This window comes from Erinaceus europaeus, chromosome 10, assembly GCF_950295315.1.
Source record: "Erinaceus europaeus chromosome 10, mEriEur2.1, whole genome shotgun sequence".
NCBI lineage: Eukaryota > Metazoa > Chordata > Mammalia > Eulipotyphla > Erinaceidae > Erinaceus > Erinaceus europaeus.
Window position 1 is genome coordinate 21,269,361 of NC_080171.1, and position 19,849 is coordinate 21,289,209.

At 37.4% G+C, this 19,849-nt stretch overlaps 1 protein-coding gene across 1 annotated transcript in view; it reads left to right on the forward strand.

The window, feature by feature from the left end:
• The window catches only part of TMC1 (transmembrane channel like 1), a 166,196-nt gene that overhangs the window by 60,473 nt on the left and 85,874 nt on the right, over positions 1-19,849 (forward strand). The window contains exons 6-8 of the mRNA XM_060198995.1: positions 5,449-5,539; positions 6,907-6,988; positions 14,795-14,901. Of these exons, the coding sequence (XP_060054978.1) occupies positions 5,449-5,539; positions 6,907-6,988; positions 14,795-14,901 (280 nt within the window). The remainder of the gene's footprint in view (positions 1-5,448; positions 5,540-6,906; positions 6,989-14,794; positions 14,902-19,849) is intronic.

Below are 19,849 nucleotides of genomic sequence, written 5' to 3' on the forward strand. Positions count from 1 at the left end.
CTTAGGAATCTCTCCTTAGGCTCCTCTCTATCCATGAGCCACATGTGTTTGCACGCACCGGTGATTTGTTGGGTTCCCAAAATAGTTCTAATCCTATCTTGTGGCAGTCTCAGATTATCTCCTTTGATATTCCTAGTTGACCAGGGAGAAGAGAGGAGAGGAGAAGTGAGGAGAGAAGAGGGGAGAAAAGCAGCTGCTGTTACTCTGTAGCTCTGCCTCTGGAAGTCTTCAAGCTTATTTATTTATTTATTTATTTATTTATTTATTAACCTGAAAACTTTCATCAGGGTTTGTGTGTCAAGGATGGTATGGGACAGTAATTCAGAAAAGATAAAATATAACCATATCTAGCATCTGGGAAAACTTGGCAATTAAAGAAATACTAGATGGGGCCAGGTGGTGGTGCACCTGGTTGAGTGCACATGTAACATGCACAAGGACTCAGGTTCAGGCCCCCCAGTCCCCATCTGCTGGGTGAAAGCTTCACAAGTGGTGTAGCAGTTCTGCAGGTATCTCTCTCTCTTTATAATTCTTTTCCCTCTTGATTTCCGGTTGTCTTTATCCAATAAGTAAAATAAAGGTAAGAAAAAATTTAAAAGAAATAAATAGTGAAAACCTGCTTAGAATATTAAAAGGAGCAAACACTCACCCTATGAATGTCATGTAAAAAAATTTCTCTGTTAAGTGAAACTATTATTAATTTTCTGGTGATTTTAATTTGATTGTAATCCTGCTATTACATCTATTCTTAAACTGCATAACTTTAATATCCCTGTAGCATAATAATTAACTCATAAAATTAAAAATTTAGCTAAAATCATGCAGTTGAACAGCAAGTCTTTGCTCTTCTATTTAAAGCAATTACATTTACTCTTGATAATTGATCATTCATTTAGAATGTAACATAACTCTAATAGGCAAATATGAGCTTTTATTTATTATCTGATGAATATTTAGAATTGTAGATTGGCCCATAAAGAAGGTAATGTATCACATTTGAGAAACATACTCTGATCTTACTACAGAGGTCTTTCAATTATTTTTTTAATATTTCTTTTTAAATTTTTTTATTATCTTTATTTATTTATTAGATAGAGACAGCCAGAAATTGAGAGGAGGAGGGAAGCTAGAAAGGGAAAGAGACAGAGAGACACCTGCAGACCTGCTTCACGACTCTAAAAGCTTCTCCCTGTAGGTAGGGACCGGGGGCTCGAACCTGGGTCCTTGTGCACTGTAGCATTTGTGCTCAGCCAGGTGCACCATCAACTAGCCTTGGTCTTTCAATTCTTATATATGCCTACTCTAATTATGGAATGCTGTAATAATTCCTGTGTATACCTGGTTTATGAATTTCAAAGTTCTTGATACCAACAATTCAACTGTATTCAGTCCTGCTACAAAATGGTTGGTTTCCTACCATTCATCATACCGTACTAGACAAAAAAAAAAATGTATGAAGAATACCATAGGTTTGGAAGGAAAAAATGGGATGGGGGCACAGTAATGAGAGTTGTCATTGGCAACACATTAAAAAAGACTTAAATGTGACAAAATGTCAGCATCTTATTTGCACACACTAACCACTAGGAAATACATATTAACTGAACTTGACTGGGGGAAGTGACCTCAGTGGCACTTTAGTTTGCATTTCTGTCAAGTGTGGAAGGAGGTAGCACAGGCTCTGAATAGAGAAGGTTTTTCTAGCACACACTGTGCCATAATGTAGCTTGGTCACTGCAGTGTGAGCATTTTATTTACTTTCATATTTTGTTTACTTAATGATTTACTTAATTTATTAGACAGAGACTGAAAGACATTGAGGGGAGGGGAAGATAAAGAGAGAGACAGAGAGGCACCTCAGCACTGCTTTGTTCACAACTTGTGAGTCTTCCACTCTGCAGGTGGAAACTGGGACTTGAACCTGGGTTCTTGGGCGTGATAACATGTCCGTTCAACTTGGTGTGCCACTGTCTGGACAGCTGAGCATTTTGTCTATTTCCACACTCCTAAGTTTTGCTGAATGAAGTTTTTTGTGTTCATTTCGTGCTGCTTGTTGATAAAAATCACCCATAAGCAAACAGAAAAATTGGGCTAATTTCAAATTATTCCATGATATCACTCATCTCAGAACAAGTCTCAATTTCACAACACAAATTGCAGTAGAGTTGACTGTGTAAGAATCCCTTCAACACTTTCTGATCTCACCTTATTCTTGCTACCACTGGACAAGTAAGGAGACAACTGTCTAATCTTTTTTTGTTTGACGAGAATGTGGACCTGTTTTAGGCCACACAGAATACTGAAAGAAGTTGTGCTAGAACTTTTTCAGGTGTGTGTGGTCTTAGACAAATGTGTTTTCCTCTGAGGAGTTGAGTTCTCCTGCTTATGGGTATAGTAATAGTAATAGTAAAAATAGTAATAGTAAAAGCTCTCCTGCTTATGGGTATAGTAATAGTATCACCTTCTTCATTTCTTGGTTGGAGCTTGAAGGAATCTATTGTTGGGATAAACCAGAAAGAGAAGAATTAATATGGGATGCTCTCACTCATGGACACAAGTTGAGAAACAAGAACAGAAAGGAAAAACATAAAGCAAAACTTGGACTGGGTTTGGTGTATTGCACCAAAGCAAAGAACTCTGGGAAGGGAGGGAATTAGGTGAGATTGGTCTTTGGGACCTGGTGCATGATGATGAAAAAGGGTTTAGGCACCTATCATGGGGAGGTCAGATATTTACCCATGTGTGAACAACTAAACTGTAAACTGTCACACACAACCCCCCCCCAACTAAGGAATTTGGGCAAAGTCATAGAGAAAAAAATCAGAGACTGGTCTAGAATTTACACTAATTCTAAGTTAAGTCAATTCAACATTTTCCCCACCCCTTCCTTCCATCTCCTTTTCCTCACCTCACTTCTGTTTCTCTCTTCTCTCCTCCCTTTCTTTCTTGTACCAGAGAACTGCTCAGCTCTCACTTACAGTTTTGCCAGAAATTGAACCTGTGTCCTCTGGTGCTTCAGGCTTGAAATCTGTTCTCATCACTAAGGGCATTATCTTCCCAGCCCTAAAAATCACCTCAGTAGTTGATGATATGTCTGTCAAGTGTCACATTCTCTGCAATATTATCTTCTCTGCAGTATATGGTCAATGTTCTAAATGAGGCATTTTGTGCTTTCATCGGCAGTACATACACTGAATGTGATGTTTTCTTGAGCAAGTCTCACTCTTTGATTATTGGTCATTTTAGAATGTGCAGTATGTTTTAAGACCTGTTTATGAATTAATTTCCACAGCCAAGAGGACATGCCAGGGCCTTTGACAATAAAGCCATCTCATAACTGTTCTCTATTTCCTAAGTCTATGAGAAAATTAGGGAACAAGAGTGAAACCCCAAGAGTTGAGGCATGCCTTTTCCCTACAAACATTCACTGATGTAGGAAACGTAATTATTAATTTCTACTCCAGCCTGTACTGTCTGCTGTTATTTTCAGGAGGTTTGTTTTTATTAAACCCCCTCTATGGTCAGAGTGGTGGTTAATACTGTGGTGGAAGACAGAAAAGAACAAGAAAGTGTCCCTGTTGTCACCAGTGTGACTGAATTGAAGGAACTTTTGGATGACTGAAGAGAATTTTCTCCATAGAGCCTATGTTTCTGTGGCATGTCTGAGTGTGCACATGTTCACAGGTGAGGAATGAGTTGGTGCTGCCGCTGTTTACTGATTAAACAGCAAGTGTGCACAGTTTTGGTCTTTCGGTGAGTGACAAATACTGATACTGTAGGCCCATCTCACTAAAAAGTTATTTCCCTGTCTTTCATCTTTTCCAAAGGTGACTTTGTGTGTTATTGGATTTATATGTAGCCATGTGTTGAAAGGTCTTGTGAGTAACATTTGAAGTTCCAAGGGGTATATAACTGCTGAGAGCATTGTACCTGCTGAGTCACATTTCAAGTTTGGGTTACCTGTCCTCTTTTTTTTTTTTTTTTTTCCTCCTTTTCTTCTGGAGCCAGGGTGTCACATAATCATGACATCATCACTAATCACTAACATTTTTTTTTACTTCAGAGAGAAGGAAGGAGAGAGAGAGAGAGAGAGAGAGAGAGAGAGAGAGTCTTCTCATGTGATGCTGAGATTTAAACCTGAGTTATATGCACTGCAAGGCACACATCCTATCTGGTGAACTGTTTCTTCAAGCCAATCTGTTATATCTTACAATCTATTTTAAGATATAATTTTTTTACTTTAATTATTGTATTTAATTTGGATAAAGGTGGAGAAATTGAGAGAGGAAAGACAGAAAGAGAGGAGAGAGACTTCACTTAGTAGTACTGCTTTACCACTTATGCAGCTTCTCCCCTACAGGTGGGGACTAAGGGCTTGAACATGGTCCTAGAGCATGGTAGCATGTGCATGAGTACACTACCTACCAGTACACTACCTACCAGCCTCTACAATCTAATCAATATTCTTCCAGTCTTCCAGGAGATCAAGATAAGCCCAAATCACCTTTATTTTTAAAATTCTTTTCAAATATCAACAGTGAAAAACACAAAAATGGTCAGACAAGCCTGTATGATTTGTGGCTTATTTAAGATGTTCAGATTTTTCATTTTGATGAATTAATGCTTATCACATATGTACAAAGATACAAATGTTACTTTTGACTATGAATAAATTATTTGGTAAAACTGTTAAAGTTTAAATTTGAACCCCTTTGTGAATGAAACCCCAAAACATTCCTTTCCTTTTTCCCTCCATTCCATTTGCTTTACATAATATGATTTTTCCATTTTAATTCACAGTTGCTTCTACGAGATTAAATGCCTGGTCAGTAAGTGTGTTCTGTGTCAGTTTGCCCTAACCTCCCTTCCCTAGTAGAGAAAAAGCAATCTTTCTCTTTTAGAGAAGGAAAAAAAAACATTTTAAATAAACATTCTGACCATCAGAATCTGAAATAAATTTCAGCTTCAATTTTGTATTTGCTGGAAACAATGAACTGGGGTTCTGATGAGTCATTGCTGAAGTAAGAATAAAATATCTTGGTCAGAAATTAAAATAATAAATTCCTTTACAAACTCTTATATTATGAAATATTTAAAAATACATTGGTTATATTTATATCTTATGTTTAATTATGATAAAATAAGAGAGAAGCAAGGAGAGGAGAGAGATGGGCTGGAGAGGAAGAGAGAATGCTCTCATTCCTGCTTTGAAGTTTCTCCCCTGAAAGTGGGATGGGGGGCTTGAACCTGGGTCTTTGCACATGGTAACTTGTGTGTTTTACAAGTTGTTCCACTATCTGATTCCTAATTCACATGTTAAGGATTTAGAAGGTACACAAGGAAATAGACCACAAGTCTAAAATAATTAAACATCCACCGTCTCTACAGACTATTAATTATAGTACAGCCTTTTCTTCACCTTTCTCTTATTTCGTTTTATTTTCTCAGAGAAGCAAAAAAATTTGTGAGTGAAAATGAAGGAGCTCTTGGGAAAGGAAAAGGAAAACGTTGGTTTGCATTTAAGATGATGATGGCCAAAGTAAGTGTTTTTTAGTTGACTCTGGTTCATTCTTTGTAATTTCATTGGGCTTGCATTGCCCATAAGGTGTGTGTATGTGTGTGTGTGTGTGTGTGTGTGTGTGTGTGTGTGTGTATGTGATTGATTTTATTTTGAGAAATTAAAAAGAAACATACAGTTAATTTACATAAAGCATAAAATACATAGTACATCATGGCATTATAATTCAGGGCAGGACGTGATTGAGAAAATGAAATTTCCCAGAATTTTCTTAGAGGAGTTATAGATGAGATTAAATTAAAAAAAAACCTGGCTTATGAAAAAGGACTTATTTGTGTGATTTTAACACTTTGAGATGAAAAGCACTGTACCCATCTCAGTTTCATTTCTTAGTATTAAAGGGGTTCTGAGTTAAGGTTTCTTTCTGAAAGTTTATAGGGCCATAAACTTCTGTACTGGGTATACCAAATGGAAAATGGATCAAAAGATAAGCAAAAAGATATGCCAATATAGATATAGATCTTCGGGAAACATAGAAAATAAACTAGTATTTAGGACTCTATGTGCAAAGTTAATAGCTCATTCTATTGACAAAGTGGTATTACATTGCTTGAAGATATCACAATTTATTTCATTGTAGATGAACACATGAATTTATCAAGTATGCAAGATTTAAAAAAAAATCTTGTGCCTCTGCTCCCCACCTACAGGGGGGAAGCTTCAAGAGTGGTGAGGCAGGGCTGCAGGTGTCTGTCTCTTTTCCTTTCTATCTTCCCTTCTCAAGTTCTCTCTGTCTCTCTGTAATAAATAAACAAATAAAAATGTGAAGAAATGAATTATGCCGATTTCTCTTCTTTTCATTCCCTTGATCCTGGGCCTTTATACAAAGTAGACTGATATTTCTACCACACTGGAAATGTGTCCCACCTCATGTCATAGCATTTACTGTCTTGTATGGAAATTAACTGTTTATATGTAGTTTTCTTCAGTATACCCTGTAGCCCTTCACAACAGGAACTGTGTATTATTCAGATTCTGTTAATTTCTTCACACAGTTAACTGACTATCACTTACCTGTCACATTATTAGGTGATTACTCAGTTCCTGTAATTTTATTATCTAACAAAATAAGACAGATTTTTCTTCGTGATCAGCATATTTCCTGTCAAAGAGGGACTCAATAAATATGTCTGAATTTAATTCATGGGGGTGGGGTGGGGAAAAAGGAGGCAAGTGAAACCCATTATTTCCCTGTTTTACCAATAGCAATGGGGAGATGAGGGAGACCTTTACAAGATGACTGACTTAAGCTATTGTGGGGTGAGGATAGGCAACGGACATCTTGGATCTGGGTTGGGTTTTACTGTTGTACTTTGCTCCCTTTCCAGAAATGGGCAAAATTTCTTCGTGATTTTGAGAACTTCAAAGCAGCTTGTGTCCCGTGGGAAAATAAAATCAAGGCAATTGAAAGTAAGTGATTGTGGAATCTCATTAAAGTCTTATCAATGTATCAGATGCCTTCCTCAGTTTCTGTATAATTGGGAGAGATTAAAAACAAGACGTATAGAATTTTTTTTTAAGTTCGTTCTCTTCACTCACTAAGAAGCACTTGCTGACCACAGCACTGCTGCCTGCACTGTCCCTTCAAGCCTTAGACAAAAATGCTCTCACTTTAAATTTGCTTTTTCTCTTCTACATAGGGAAGTATTTGCTTTACTCAGTGATATTGAGTCACATTACTGGGAAGACATAGTTTCTATTTTGCCAGTGAATACGACACTGATATATAGCCTCATGAGTTTTAAAAACATTGTAAATGCAATCTTGAATCAGTTGAAAATGATAAAGACAAAGGAAATACATTTCAAAACAATACGGAGCACAGTCTTGCCACAAGCCACATTCTGTGTTCTAAGAGTTTTGACTAGGACCCGATTTCCTGCAGGCAAGTTCCTATCAGAGCTAAGCTGTCCTGCTGGTTAAATGTGCCATTGAATAATTAAAGTGGCGGCTCCATGGTGAGAAGCATAGTTAATGGATGTTTCATTGACAGGATTGAACATGTTGTAGGAGTCACTATCCCTCCAAGTTCTGGCTCTTTTCACACCCAATGACAATGAATAAAATAAAAGACATCAACTAGCTTTTTTTTTTTTTTTTTCTTTATTGTCCTCATTACTGCTCACTGTCCAAAATACTATATTTTGGGGGAGGGGGAAAGGGAGAAATAGAGACAGTGGTAGCATTGCTTTATCACTTGTAAAGTGTTTTACCATGTCTGTGGGGACCAGGGGCTTAAATTTGGGTCCCTTTACACTAGAATGTGTACACCACCACATGGCCCCTAAGACTTCATTGTTTATCCTCACCATACATGCTCTCAGTTGCAACTAGGACTTAATGAATCTCTTAATGCTTATGCAGACCTTAACTTGTTAAGTGCATTCACCTTCTTTTCTCTCATTTCCATCTGTCCAAACAAACAATAAATAAATAAAATATTTATGAAAAAACCCAAATACTATATTTTTAATTTAATTCAATTTCACCCCCCCCCCAACTCATTCTCATGGTATGAAAACAAATATTTTCTTATGTCTATTGCTGAATTCCCAGAGCTATAATGGCCTTGGCCTTTTTAGATATACTGAGTAAAATTATATCTAGACCAATTTTCCAAATCTCTACAATGCTAAGAAATGGTATTTTATGGAATTCTGAGGTTTGACAATGCAGCTAAATATGGGACCTTGAGTGGCATTTGAGGACACAAGATCGTAAAACACATTAATATCCTGACCCAATTTTTTTGGGGAAAGAACTCTGCCTTTGGGTTGTTTTGTGATCGATGAACTATTTTAACAAAAGTCAGTTATTTAATTCCTCTGGCCTTATTCTATTAATGGATGAAACAGTGTTCTTGAATCTTAGTAGATATGAGGTGCAGCTCTAGACATTTGTAATTGATGGTAGCAAAATATTGTATTTATTGTTTCTTGTCTTAGTCTTATATTTGTAAAATCTGTACTTATTTATTATTGGATGGAGAGGTAGAGAGAGAGATATTGAGATGGGAGGGGTATATATATATATAGAGAGAAAGACACCTGTAGCCTTACTTCATCACTTGTGAAAAGCTTTCCCTTTGCAAGTAAGGACCTGGGGTTTGAACCTGGGTCCTTGCACACTATAATATGTGTGATTAACCAGGTGTGCTACCATGTGGCCCCTATGGTTTCTTAAAAAAAAAAAACATTTTATTTATTTATTTACTAGCTAGAGACAGAGAGAAACTGATAGGGTAGGGGGAAGATAGAGAGGGAGAGAGATAGAAAGACACCTGCAGCATTGTTTCACCACTCGTGAGTCTTTCCCCCTGCAAGCGGGGACCAGGGGTTTGAAGCTTCATCCTTGTGCACTGTAACATGAGTGCTTAACCAGGTGCACCACCACCCAGTTCCCCCACTCCATTGTTTCTTTAAAGTACATTAGAGCAGGTTCCAGACTCATTTCATAATAGAGTACACTTTGGTTTTCATGAGCTGTTTTGAGTGAGATAGAAACAATGAAATTATTTTTACCTTTTTAATATTTGTTTATCTGGGGGGGGAGAGGAAGCACTGCTCCTCTCTAGTGTCTAACAGTCCTGGGGATTAAAGCTGGAATCTGTAGACCCTCAGGTATGTAAAGCTTGTGACCTAACATTGTACTATCTCTCCAAAAAAAAAGTATATTTTTGTTCCCAGCAATTACACATAGAAATAAGACATAGATGTCCACTATCTATCATGTGTATTGCAGTGGGAAAGTGTCAGCACTATTCAAGAATACCTCATTTTTCTCTGTTACAACCATTACGCTAGACAATTTAAGCAAATGTGGATGATTTACCTTTTGATGTGTAATGTATTATCTGATCAGGTGATTTTGGTTTCATCATCAATAATGGTGCTTTGCCCCACTGAGGGGAACTTTCATATACTTCCTATTCTATCAAGTTGCCACAGTCACCATTTATGGAGTCCTATTATGCACTACAAATATTATTTGTGTAATATTGTATAAATTTCAGAAAGAAATAATTATTTAATTATTATTTTTAATATGCCTGAAATGTGAAAATCAGCTGTGGTTAAATAACTATGCCAGAGTTAGTAGAATAGCTGATATGTAACATGAAGTCTGCCTGGGTCCAAATGTGATCTTTCTTTTTTTAATTTTAATTTATTATTGGATAGACACAGAGAGAAATTGAGAGGGGTGGGGGAGCTAGAGATTAAGAAAGACAGACACCTGCAGCCCTGCTTTACCACTTGTGAAACATTCCCCTTGCTGGTGGGAATCAGGGGCTTGAACCCAGGTCCTTAAGCACTGTAGTGCGTGTGCTTAACCATTTATGCCACCTCCTGACCCCAGTCTTGTACTTTTTCCAGAATAGTTTGATGAATTGTATTTTGAAGAATATATTATAAATGTTTAATTTTGTTCTAGATTCTAGAGAGGCCAATGGTAGAATGAGTAGTTTTAAGCATCTTTGATAGGTATTCATTTTGGGGAAAGAGTTCCCATTTTTCCATTCATATACTGTTGAATGAATCATTTATTTATTATATATTCTATATCATATCAAATCCTAAATTTGTTAAAATCTTAATGATAACTTCATCAGAGTACATCAAGTGTTTTCAAACTATTATATTGACTGGAAAGTATAAAACTGCCTGAATATTAGTGGAGTCGTTGAGTTAGACAAAACTATCCTAGTATAAAGTACCCAAACAAAAATGGAAAGTATGAGTTATGATCTATACCCACTGTAATGCCAGCATAAATATTAAAATTATAAATTAAGTCACTAAATGTCTTTGAAACTGGAAACACTAAGTCTATCTCTGAATTGAAATACACTTTTTCCTGATGATTGATTATAATATCAAGACTAAGGTGAAGTAGACTTATTTTACAGACTGGAGAGATCTTTTTATAAGTATGCCAAAGCATATAGTTTAAATTTATGTTTCTCTGCTGACCTCAAGCTTTCACGAAATTCCTTTTATTTTGTCACATTTAAATTGCTACTCCTTTACCAGCTGGAATGAAACCGTACTTTGTATCCATGTCTAACAAGATGGCATTTACATTATACTCATATGGCAGGTGATTTAATTGGCTTTCCTCTACTTAGAAATGTTCTTATGTACCTGTTTGTTTTATAATCCTTCTGTTTAAGAGGAAATTGTGCATGATGACAGACTACAAATTACTTTGTCTTAAGAAGAAATAACCAGAGGGAGAGGTTAGGTTTTAATGTTAATTTGAGAGAAATACAAGAAAATTCATGAGTAGAAATATTGCATAAGTTTAAGGATGACCTCTAAGCTCTACCTATGGTTGCTTTAACATAATAATAATTCACTATGGAATCTGTATATATTAATCAAATTAAAAGAAAAATAATCAATCATTTATAATTACCATACAAAGTTGTGAATTTAGCCATTCTTATTTGATTAAAAGATATTGTCTATATCTAGTCTTTTACATACATCAGTTATGTGTCATATATGCATGATAAAAATATAAATATATATATTCTTAAAATTAGGTCAACTATCATTGTATTTGTGAACTGAGGATTATAATTGAGAAGTCCAGATGTGGAAGCAAATATCTATATGTCAAGATTGCCTGATTTAGAATTCTGGCTTCACTATTTACACCTATATATTATTACTCATTAAACCCCGATTTCCTCATTAGCTAATTTCTATCTTATGGACTTAAAGATATCTGTAAAATATTTCCTCTCATAAAAACTTGCTTATGATCAAATGTGTTAGTCAAAACAAACAGACAAGCAAGTAAATAAAACAGGTGTTTGAAACAAAGATTCTTTAAATGCTGGCATTTATTTATTTCTTTATTTTCCACCAGAGTTATCGCTGGGGCTCAGTCCCGGCACTAAGAATCTACCATTCTCCATGACCATTTTTTTCATTGTTTTTTCCTTTCTTTCTCTCTCTCCCCATATGTGTATATATATATATGTATATATGATTTTATTTTATTTTTAATGGGACAGAGAGAAATTTAAAGGGGAGGTAAGGGAGGGGAAAGAAAGACACCTGCAGACCTGCTTCCCCACTCATGAAGCATCCCCCTACAGGTATGGAGCTGGAGCACAAAGACTGATCGTTGAGCATGGTGATATGTGTGTTTAACCGAGTGTGCCACTGCCTGGCCTCCTTGGCTATTATTACAAATCAAGTTTTAGTTCAGTTCATTGACTGTTGTGTTTAATTTTTTGGCTCCTCATCAACACAGTGGGCTTAATAATACTAAAAACGATCATAAAAACCTTCTGGTGATACAGTGAAATGAATTGACAAAGTTCTTTTTATATAGTTGACCATTTAACTGTTATTATCATCATTCCTATTAACACATCTTCATTCTCCTTGTTCTTTACAAGAAAAAGTCAGTTTTATATGAGAAGCTAAGCACAGGGAAATGGGTTTTCTTTTATGTTCTTTTAGTCATATAATGTTAAGCTTTCTGTTTTTAGTGGATACCACTTTCAGTCAACTCTGCCCTATAGGATGGAAAACCTAATATGAAAGGGAACGGAAAAGAGACATTTGTTTTTCATTTGTGTAATTGAAGAGAAAGTTCTAGAGTGCTTTGACATTAGCCACTTTTCTCTTTCTACAACCATTTGTTTACTGTCTTCTCCCTTTTGTCATTAGTGACATCATATGGAAAGAATATTGTCTTCTGGATTCCTTGGACTCATTAACCTATGCCCAAATCTTTCCTACCATCATTATAGCTTTTATGAAATCTTTTTTTCTGTAATTTACTTTCTTTAAACTCAAAAATAATTTAACAAAAAATATTCAGGTGTCTTTTTAGCTTCTAAATAATATGATTATAAAGTCACTCTCATGTCTTAAAACTACAGTGAGAGTTTTGAACTCTAAGTATATTTCATACACAATATAGAGAACATATGAAGGAAGGAGTATTTTAGTTAGATTTTCTCTTTTTTGTCTTTAAATGTATTCTCTATACATAATTTAAGAAACTGATAAGTCAGTGATGAAATATGAGTGACTGGAAAATGGTAGCACATAGTGCTAATGGAAAGAACAAAACTGTAGAGACAGGAAGAAGGAAAAAAAGGGGGGGTTGAGGAAAAAAGGAAGAAGAAACCAAGATACTCTTCTTGGTAATCTGTGATAGAGGGTTTTTCAAGTGTTGCTAGGGAAACATTCAACCCATATATCTAAAGACAGAAGTTCTCCTCATCAAGTTAGTGAGTAGCTTGAATGACTCCAAGTTGGATGTCCCTCGTCTTCAATAAAACATAACAAGTGAACATGACAGAAGGAGCCTTGGGTAGTTGTTATCAGAGAATGCAGATAACAGTCATGCAAAGATATGAAATCACTGGGAGCCAGGAGGAAGACTAGACGATCAGATATCCTGGAATCTACTTTAGCCTTTCTGCACATGGACCTGGGCATCTGATTACAGACATTTGAGTGGGGGTGTGACTTGCTTATCAGAATTGCAGCTCTTTCCTGTCTGTCAGATCCAGAAAAGTCCTGTGTGTAAAGAAAACCAAAATTCAGACCTCAAAGTAATTTTCTCCTCCTCCTCATTCTTCTTTCTTTTTTTTCCTTTCTTCTTTTTTTCCCCCCCAAAATATCCTCTTTGATATTGGCTGACTTTTAAGTTTCTAGAGAAAACCTTCATTATATTATGACAATAACTGAGACGGTATTTAAAGAATAGACAGAGTTCTAGAAATAATAGTGTGACTATCATTTGAGAATGGCCTTATCAGAGTAAGAAGAAACTGCAATATACGCTGCATGAAACTCCCTTCTGCTGGAATAATGTTTCATCGCTTGTAATGTTTCAAAACCAAAACATCTCTGAACACCATGGATCTGTGAAAGTGTTTTACAGAAGCCCTGGAAACATACCCAAATAAAACCATTTATGATATCATACATGTACCTGAGAATATGTCACATAGATACTATTATATATATATACATATATGTGTATTACATAATTTAGAATGCACATGTATATTTATTTATTTTTTCATTTTAAATGTTTCCAGATGCACTGTTTGAACAACTCACTAAATATATGTTCTTATACTTTCTATTGTTAATTTTGTGGAGTCAGGGTCTCTGAACATGCAGTATCCAAGCACTGGGCTACTAGTTTTACTCAGATAGAGGAACAGAAAGAAGTGTGTGTGTGGGGGGGGTGGCATCGAAGAGGAATCACATCAACAGAGCTTCTTCTGTTGCTGTAGGAACGAACTCCTATGTGGTGCCAGAGATCAGATGTAGGCTATGGTCATACACCATCCTCAGTGAGCTATCCCTCATACCCACTAGGGGTAAGTCCTATCTGAGTAGTAATACAATCTGTTGACATTGTGCTTCACACCTAAGAACACTCATTTCTTTTTCAAATAAGGTGTCTATTTTTTATTCCCTAGTACTTTATTTAATTAGTTTGAATAAAGACAGGAATTGAAAGGGAAGGGGGGAGAGAGAGAGAGAGAAAGAGAGAGAGAAAGACCTGCATCACAGCTTCCCCCCTGCAGGTTGGGGTTGGGGACTTGAACCTGGGCCTTTGTGCATGGTAATATGTGTGTACTCTACAAGTTGCACCACTGTTCACTTCCTGTCACTGAATTTCTATACTCTACCTGCAAAAATGCCAGTCATGTGTGAAAATAATAGAGTGGTCCATAGGATAACTGCACATAAAGGATATGGTAAACATGTGTGTGTGTGTATGTGTGTGTGTGTGTGTGTGTGTGTGTGTATGTGTGTGTATGTGTGTAAATCTTTGTTTTCCTGGAACTAGAAAGAAGTCTACTATGTCCACATGTGTCATGATAGCAAGCTACTAGCCAGACAGTGCAGGAACCATTTTATATTATCTGCACACTGAACAGTATTAAAGAATAAAGTGGGCTCTTTAGATAATCATCCTAGCTGCTAAACACAGACTCCCTTGGCTGGAGCTTACGTAAACTACCTCTGGGTGACAGAGAGCAATTGGACTGTGAGGAGCATGTTCTCTCCCTGGGTAGAAAACAAAGAATGCCGTGGCTATGAGTAGAAGCACTGTATTATAATGAACAGATTCATTTTGGAATGTGCCAAGAAACAGCTTTTGTGGAGTTTTTCTTGACCTCTTTTCCAGCTTCCTCATTTCTTTCTATTTTTTTTTTTTTAATAGGCCAATTTGGCTCATCAGTGGCCTCATACTTCCTCTTCTTGAGATGGATGTATGGAGTGAATATGGTTCTTTTTATCCTGACATTCAGCCTCATCATGTTGCCAGAGGTAGGAATATACCCTCTCTATTTTTCTTTGTATAAGAAACACAAAGTGAACATATTTTACTCCACATCTAAAGTCAAACTACATACAAAACTTGTGGTAATAAGTTTATCATGCCATCATTAATTCTCCTAGAAAACTCATTTGTTTTCTTCTTTAAAAGTAGAGAGACTAACTCATTACATTCACTTTGAGAATTATAGTATTTGCAACCACTTTAATTTTCAAAACGGTGGCCCCGAGTCAAAGACTCCAATCCTTGCTTCAAGAGTATGCAAACCTCTTGAAACCACATGTAAGATATCCTGTGTGCTGGGGGTATGGATTAACCCGCCAATGTCTATGTCAGCAGAGAAGCAATTATAAAAGTCTGAAATTCTACTTTTTGCACCTCATAAAGAATTTTGGTCTATTCTCCCCAGAGGAGGAGAAATGTTAAGAGGAAGATGACTAGAAGACTGAACTCCAATTCCATCAGGACCCAGAGAGAAACAGAAAAGGAAAAAACAAAGACATTTGGAAGCAGTAATAGGTGTAGATGTGACTTAGATAGGAAGAGAAGGCAGGCCATAAAAACTAAATGGGTAAATATATATAAATATAGATAGTTATAGAAATAACAGTTAACACATGTCTGTGACCTTGGCAGAACTACTGTCATTTCCAATGGAGGGGAACTAAGAAGTCCAGTATGGGGACACAGAACTCTGGTACTGAGAAAGATTTAGAATTATACCCCATACTATCCCATGATTTTGTAAACCAATATTAAATCACTAATACAAAAATATACAAAAATATATCCTCTGTATGTTTAAATGTTCGTTTTTTGAATAAGGAAAGATTTATAGCATGTATTTAATTCCCAAGGAAGACAGATCCTATGCTCAAATGTTAATTACTCGAGAAGGTTGTGACATTTTTTGTGTTGGGTTTATTTCACTGTTTACCTTAAACGTTCTGCTTAATACAACTCAAGACATGCAGCCTCTCTACACTGAAGAGACACTGAAGTAAATGCATTGTATGTATAATGTTAGGTAGCATACAAAAAGAGGAAAAGCTTTAGTCAGGTTTTATTAAAGATCAGAGAGGAGAGTGACACCCTTGACTGATATGGGGAAAGAGTCAAAACACATAGGAAGGAAGATTGAGGTTGAGATTGTCATCCTAATAAAGTTAAGTAACTCTGATCTCTTTGGCTACATCTCATACAAAATTGAGAGAGGATTTATCTAACCTTCAAAGGTCCTTTTCATGTACTTGTTCTTCAGAACCAGTTTGTCTATGAAAGAACTGCCAACCTCCAAAACTTGGTGTTTTGATGACATTGTATCAATATTTACTGTGTATATCAAGCCTCCCAACTAGAATACTTTTATCACTTGTATTTCTACTAGTGATAACAGTATTTTTTCCTTTTCTTTTTTTAATATTTTATTTATGTATTAATGAGAGAGGAGAGATAGAGAGGACAAGAACCAGACATCACTCTGGTACATGAGCTTCTAGGGATTGAACTTGGGACCTTGTGCTTGAGAGTCCAATGCTTTAATCCACTGCACCACCTCCCGGACCACTTCTTTTTTCTTTCTTTTTTTTTTTTTAAATGTATTTATTTATTTAAGAAAGGAGACATTAACAAAATCATATTATGGAAAGAGGTACAACTCCACACAATTCCCGCCACCCAGTCTCCATATCCCACCCCCTCCCCATAGCTTTCCCATTCTCTATCCCTCTGGGAGCATGGACCCAGGGTCGTTGTGGGTTGCAGAAGGTGGAAGGTCTGGCTTCTGTAATTGCTTCCCCGCTGAACATGGGCGTTGACTGGTCAATCCATACTCCCAGTCTGCCTCTCTCTTTGCCCAATAACAGTATTTTTATGCATCCATAGAAAGTTCTTTTAGCCTTATTTAATAGTATAAACAATTTTCATTGATTTTACCTATAGACAGATAACAAGTTTGTTTTGTGGTTTGTCTGATAGAGACAAAGAGGTAAAGAGACAGAGAAAATGAAAAAGACCAAAAAACAAAGCTTCCTTCAATGCAATGAGGGCCAGACTTAGACCTGGGTTACACATATGACAAAGCAGCACACTGTCTAAGTGAGTTACGTGCATGGCTAACACATTTGTATATTATAGTTTTTCTTCCCTCATTTAAGAAAATGTGGGGAATATCAGTAACCTGGATATTTAAAAAAATTATTGGGGGGCATTCATAGTTTATAGTCTAGTCTTTAACACACAGACACAGCCTCTTGTCTCCCTAGATACATACCTAGGAGACACAACAGGACCCTGCTGTCCCTTCATCCTGTCCCTTTCCCTCCTTCCTCAGAGTCCTTTGGTTGGTGCAACACACCATAAAACTTAGCTATTGATGTAATTAAAAAATAAAAGACTTGGCTGTGATGTGGCTGTACGTAGGTTTAAACGATCAGCAATTTATTAAGGTAGCAAGATAAGCAATTATGGACAGGGGTAAGAATAAACTAGGCCTACAAATCCATGAGTTACTTACCAAAAGTTCAGCCTCACATGTTCATATTCTCTAGTCAGTCACAGCATGGCAGGTTCTGCATAACTTCAGCCAGGATCTGTGTGAGCAGAAGAAGGAGACTGGACCAAAAGGGGTAAGGATAGATCAGATTCATGAGAAAGGCTAATTACCAGGATTTAAATTCATGTTTGTGACCCCTGGGAGAAGTGGCCATAGTGGGGGTGATCATCTAGGAAAGCTGGGAGCCTAGAGAGCAGTCCAGGAACCTGGAACAAGCAACGTGCTACAACAGACAGGCTCTTCTGCCTGGCATGCACTTAAGTTCTGTCCTGAGATCAGCTCGTATGCATATTACACCCATTTGTCAGCTATCTGCTAGTTACATCACAGCAAACAACGATCTCAGAATGAGGTTTTGGTTTTTTACATCTAGTATTAGGACCTGTGGTTCTATCACGTTCCCCAAGATTTTGCACCCAATTTCAAAGTCTTGGAAACCTTGGGATAATCCTGGGGGTCTGTGATGAGCCTGTTTGTAACAATAGACATAGGTGAGAAATCCTGTTTAGTGCATCCCCTACTTTGCGGTGTTCCGGAAATTTCACAACACGGTTATGTTATGCTTGATCTTTTTTAAAACTGATCCCTGCTTTGTTTTTTGCCCATCTCTCTTAAGGAAACCTGAGGCTCTGTCTCCAGGGCATGTGACACCCCTTGTGTCCGATGCCAGGCATCCATAATAGTAGCGGCTGTTCTTGCTCTTTCCCCACGTGGTGCTGCCTCCTGTGGAGGAAGGGAAGGCTGCCGTTGATGATCAGGACCGCTTTCTGATACACAGAGGAGAGAGCTCATCATTTGTTCAATTATATGTTTCTCCAGAGACAAAAGCCACATTGACTTTGGATGCTGTTTTTAATAATAATTTTTAAAATTTATAGATGTGGGGCATCACACATCCATGGTTTCCTCACACTAGACCACTTTCTTTTTTTAATAATCATTTTTTAAAAATATTTATTTATTTTCTCTTTCATTGCCCTTATTTTTTACTGTTGTTATAGCTATTATTGTTGTTATTGATGCTGTTGTTGTTAGAGGACAGAGAGAAATGGAGAGAGGAGGGGAAGACAGAGGGGGAGAGAAAGATAAGACGCCTGTAGACCTGCTTCACTGCCTGTGAAGCGACTCCCCTGTAGGTGGGGAGCCCAGGCTCTAAACAGGATCCTTAAGCCAGTCCTTTGGCTTTGCGCCACGTGTGCTTAACCTGCTGCACTACCGCCGAACTCCCTATAAACATTTTTTTAAAAATATTTATTTTTTCCCTTTTGTTGTGCTTATTGTTTTATTGTTGTTGTAGTTATTATTTTTCTTGTTACTGATGTTGCTGTTGTTGGATAGGACAGAGAGAAATGGAGAGAGGAGGGGAAGGCAGAGAGGGAGAGAGAAAGACAGACATCTGCAGACCTGCTTCACCACTTGTTAAGTGACTGCCCCCCCCCCCCCCCCCAGTTGGAGAGCCGAGTGCTTGAATCTGGATCCTTAAGCTGGTTCTAGCGCTAACTGCACTTAACCCGCTGTGCTACCGCCCAACTCCCTCTTTATTATTTTTTTTCTTATGGGGCTGGAAGTACTGAAGCTTGTCTGTTGCCCTGGTACCTTTCATGTGGAGCAGGGCTCCAGGGTGGACACCCTACCTGCTGAGCCACCACTGCAGAATAATATTGATCATTTGAGACCCATTTCCCCAAGACAGAGGGCCCAACAGCTAGATTTCTTATTTTCTTCAGGACATTTCCATTAATCCAGAAAAGGAAGAGGAAAAGGAATGTGTGAAAGCTAAGCATGTTTATTTACCAAAGCAGGAAGTATATAAATGCTTGAGGGATCAAGAACAGTCAGTAAGTTCATAAAACTTGAAGGCAGATAATTATATATTGGTGTCTAAGTGAAAAATTAAATGCCAATGTCTAGGGGGTGAGATTGGCTTTAGATGCTTTTTGTATAGGTTGATATTAAATGGTGATGGGCCTGGAGTACCAACACCAACGAAGTAACCAGAGAGAATAGATGCTACATTTAAAGATGAAGTCTTAAGGCTGGTCATCTATAGGCAAGTTGGCCACAAGGCTGTTCAGACTTCTTCATGCAGCAGCCTCCCTCAGCATCCCTCTGCCAGGTGCATGGAGCTCAGCCTCTGTGCTGTTCAGACCCAGGGCTAGGAGACAGTGGAGGGTCTTTCATAGAAAGTGGGTGGCTTGTCTGGTGGAAAGGTTGCTTTCCAGCTCTCACCCAAACACATTTATCCTTCCCGTCTCCAATCTCCAGATAAAGGAACATTTCTTTTAAGGTAAGAAATAGGATCTTTGGGCTGGTGAAATAGCCCATTCGAATAGTGCTGCTTTGCCATGTGTGAGACCCAGGTTTGAGGCCAGTCCCCATCACAC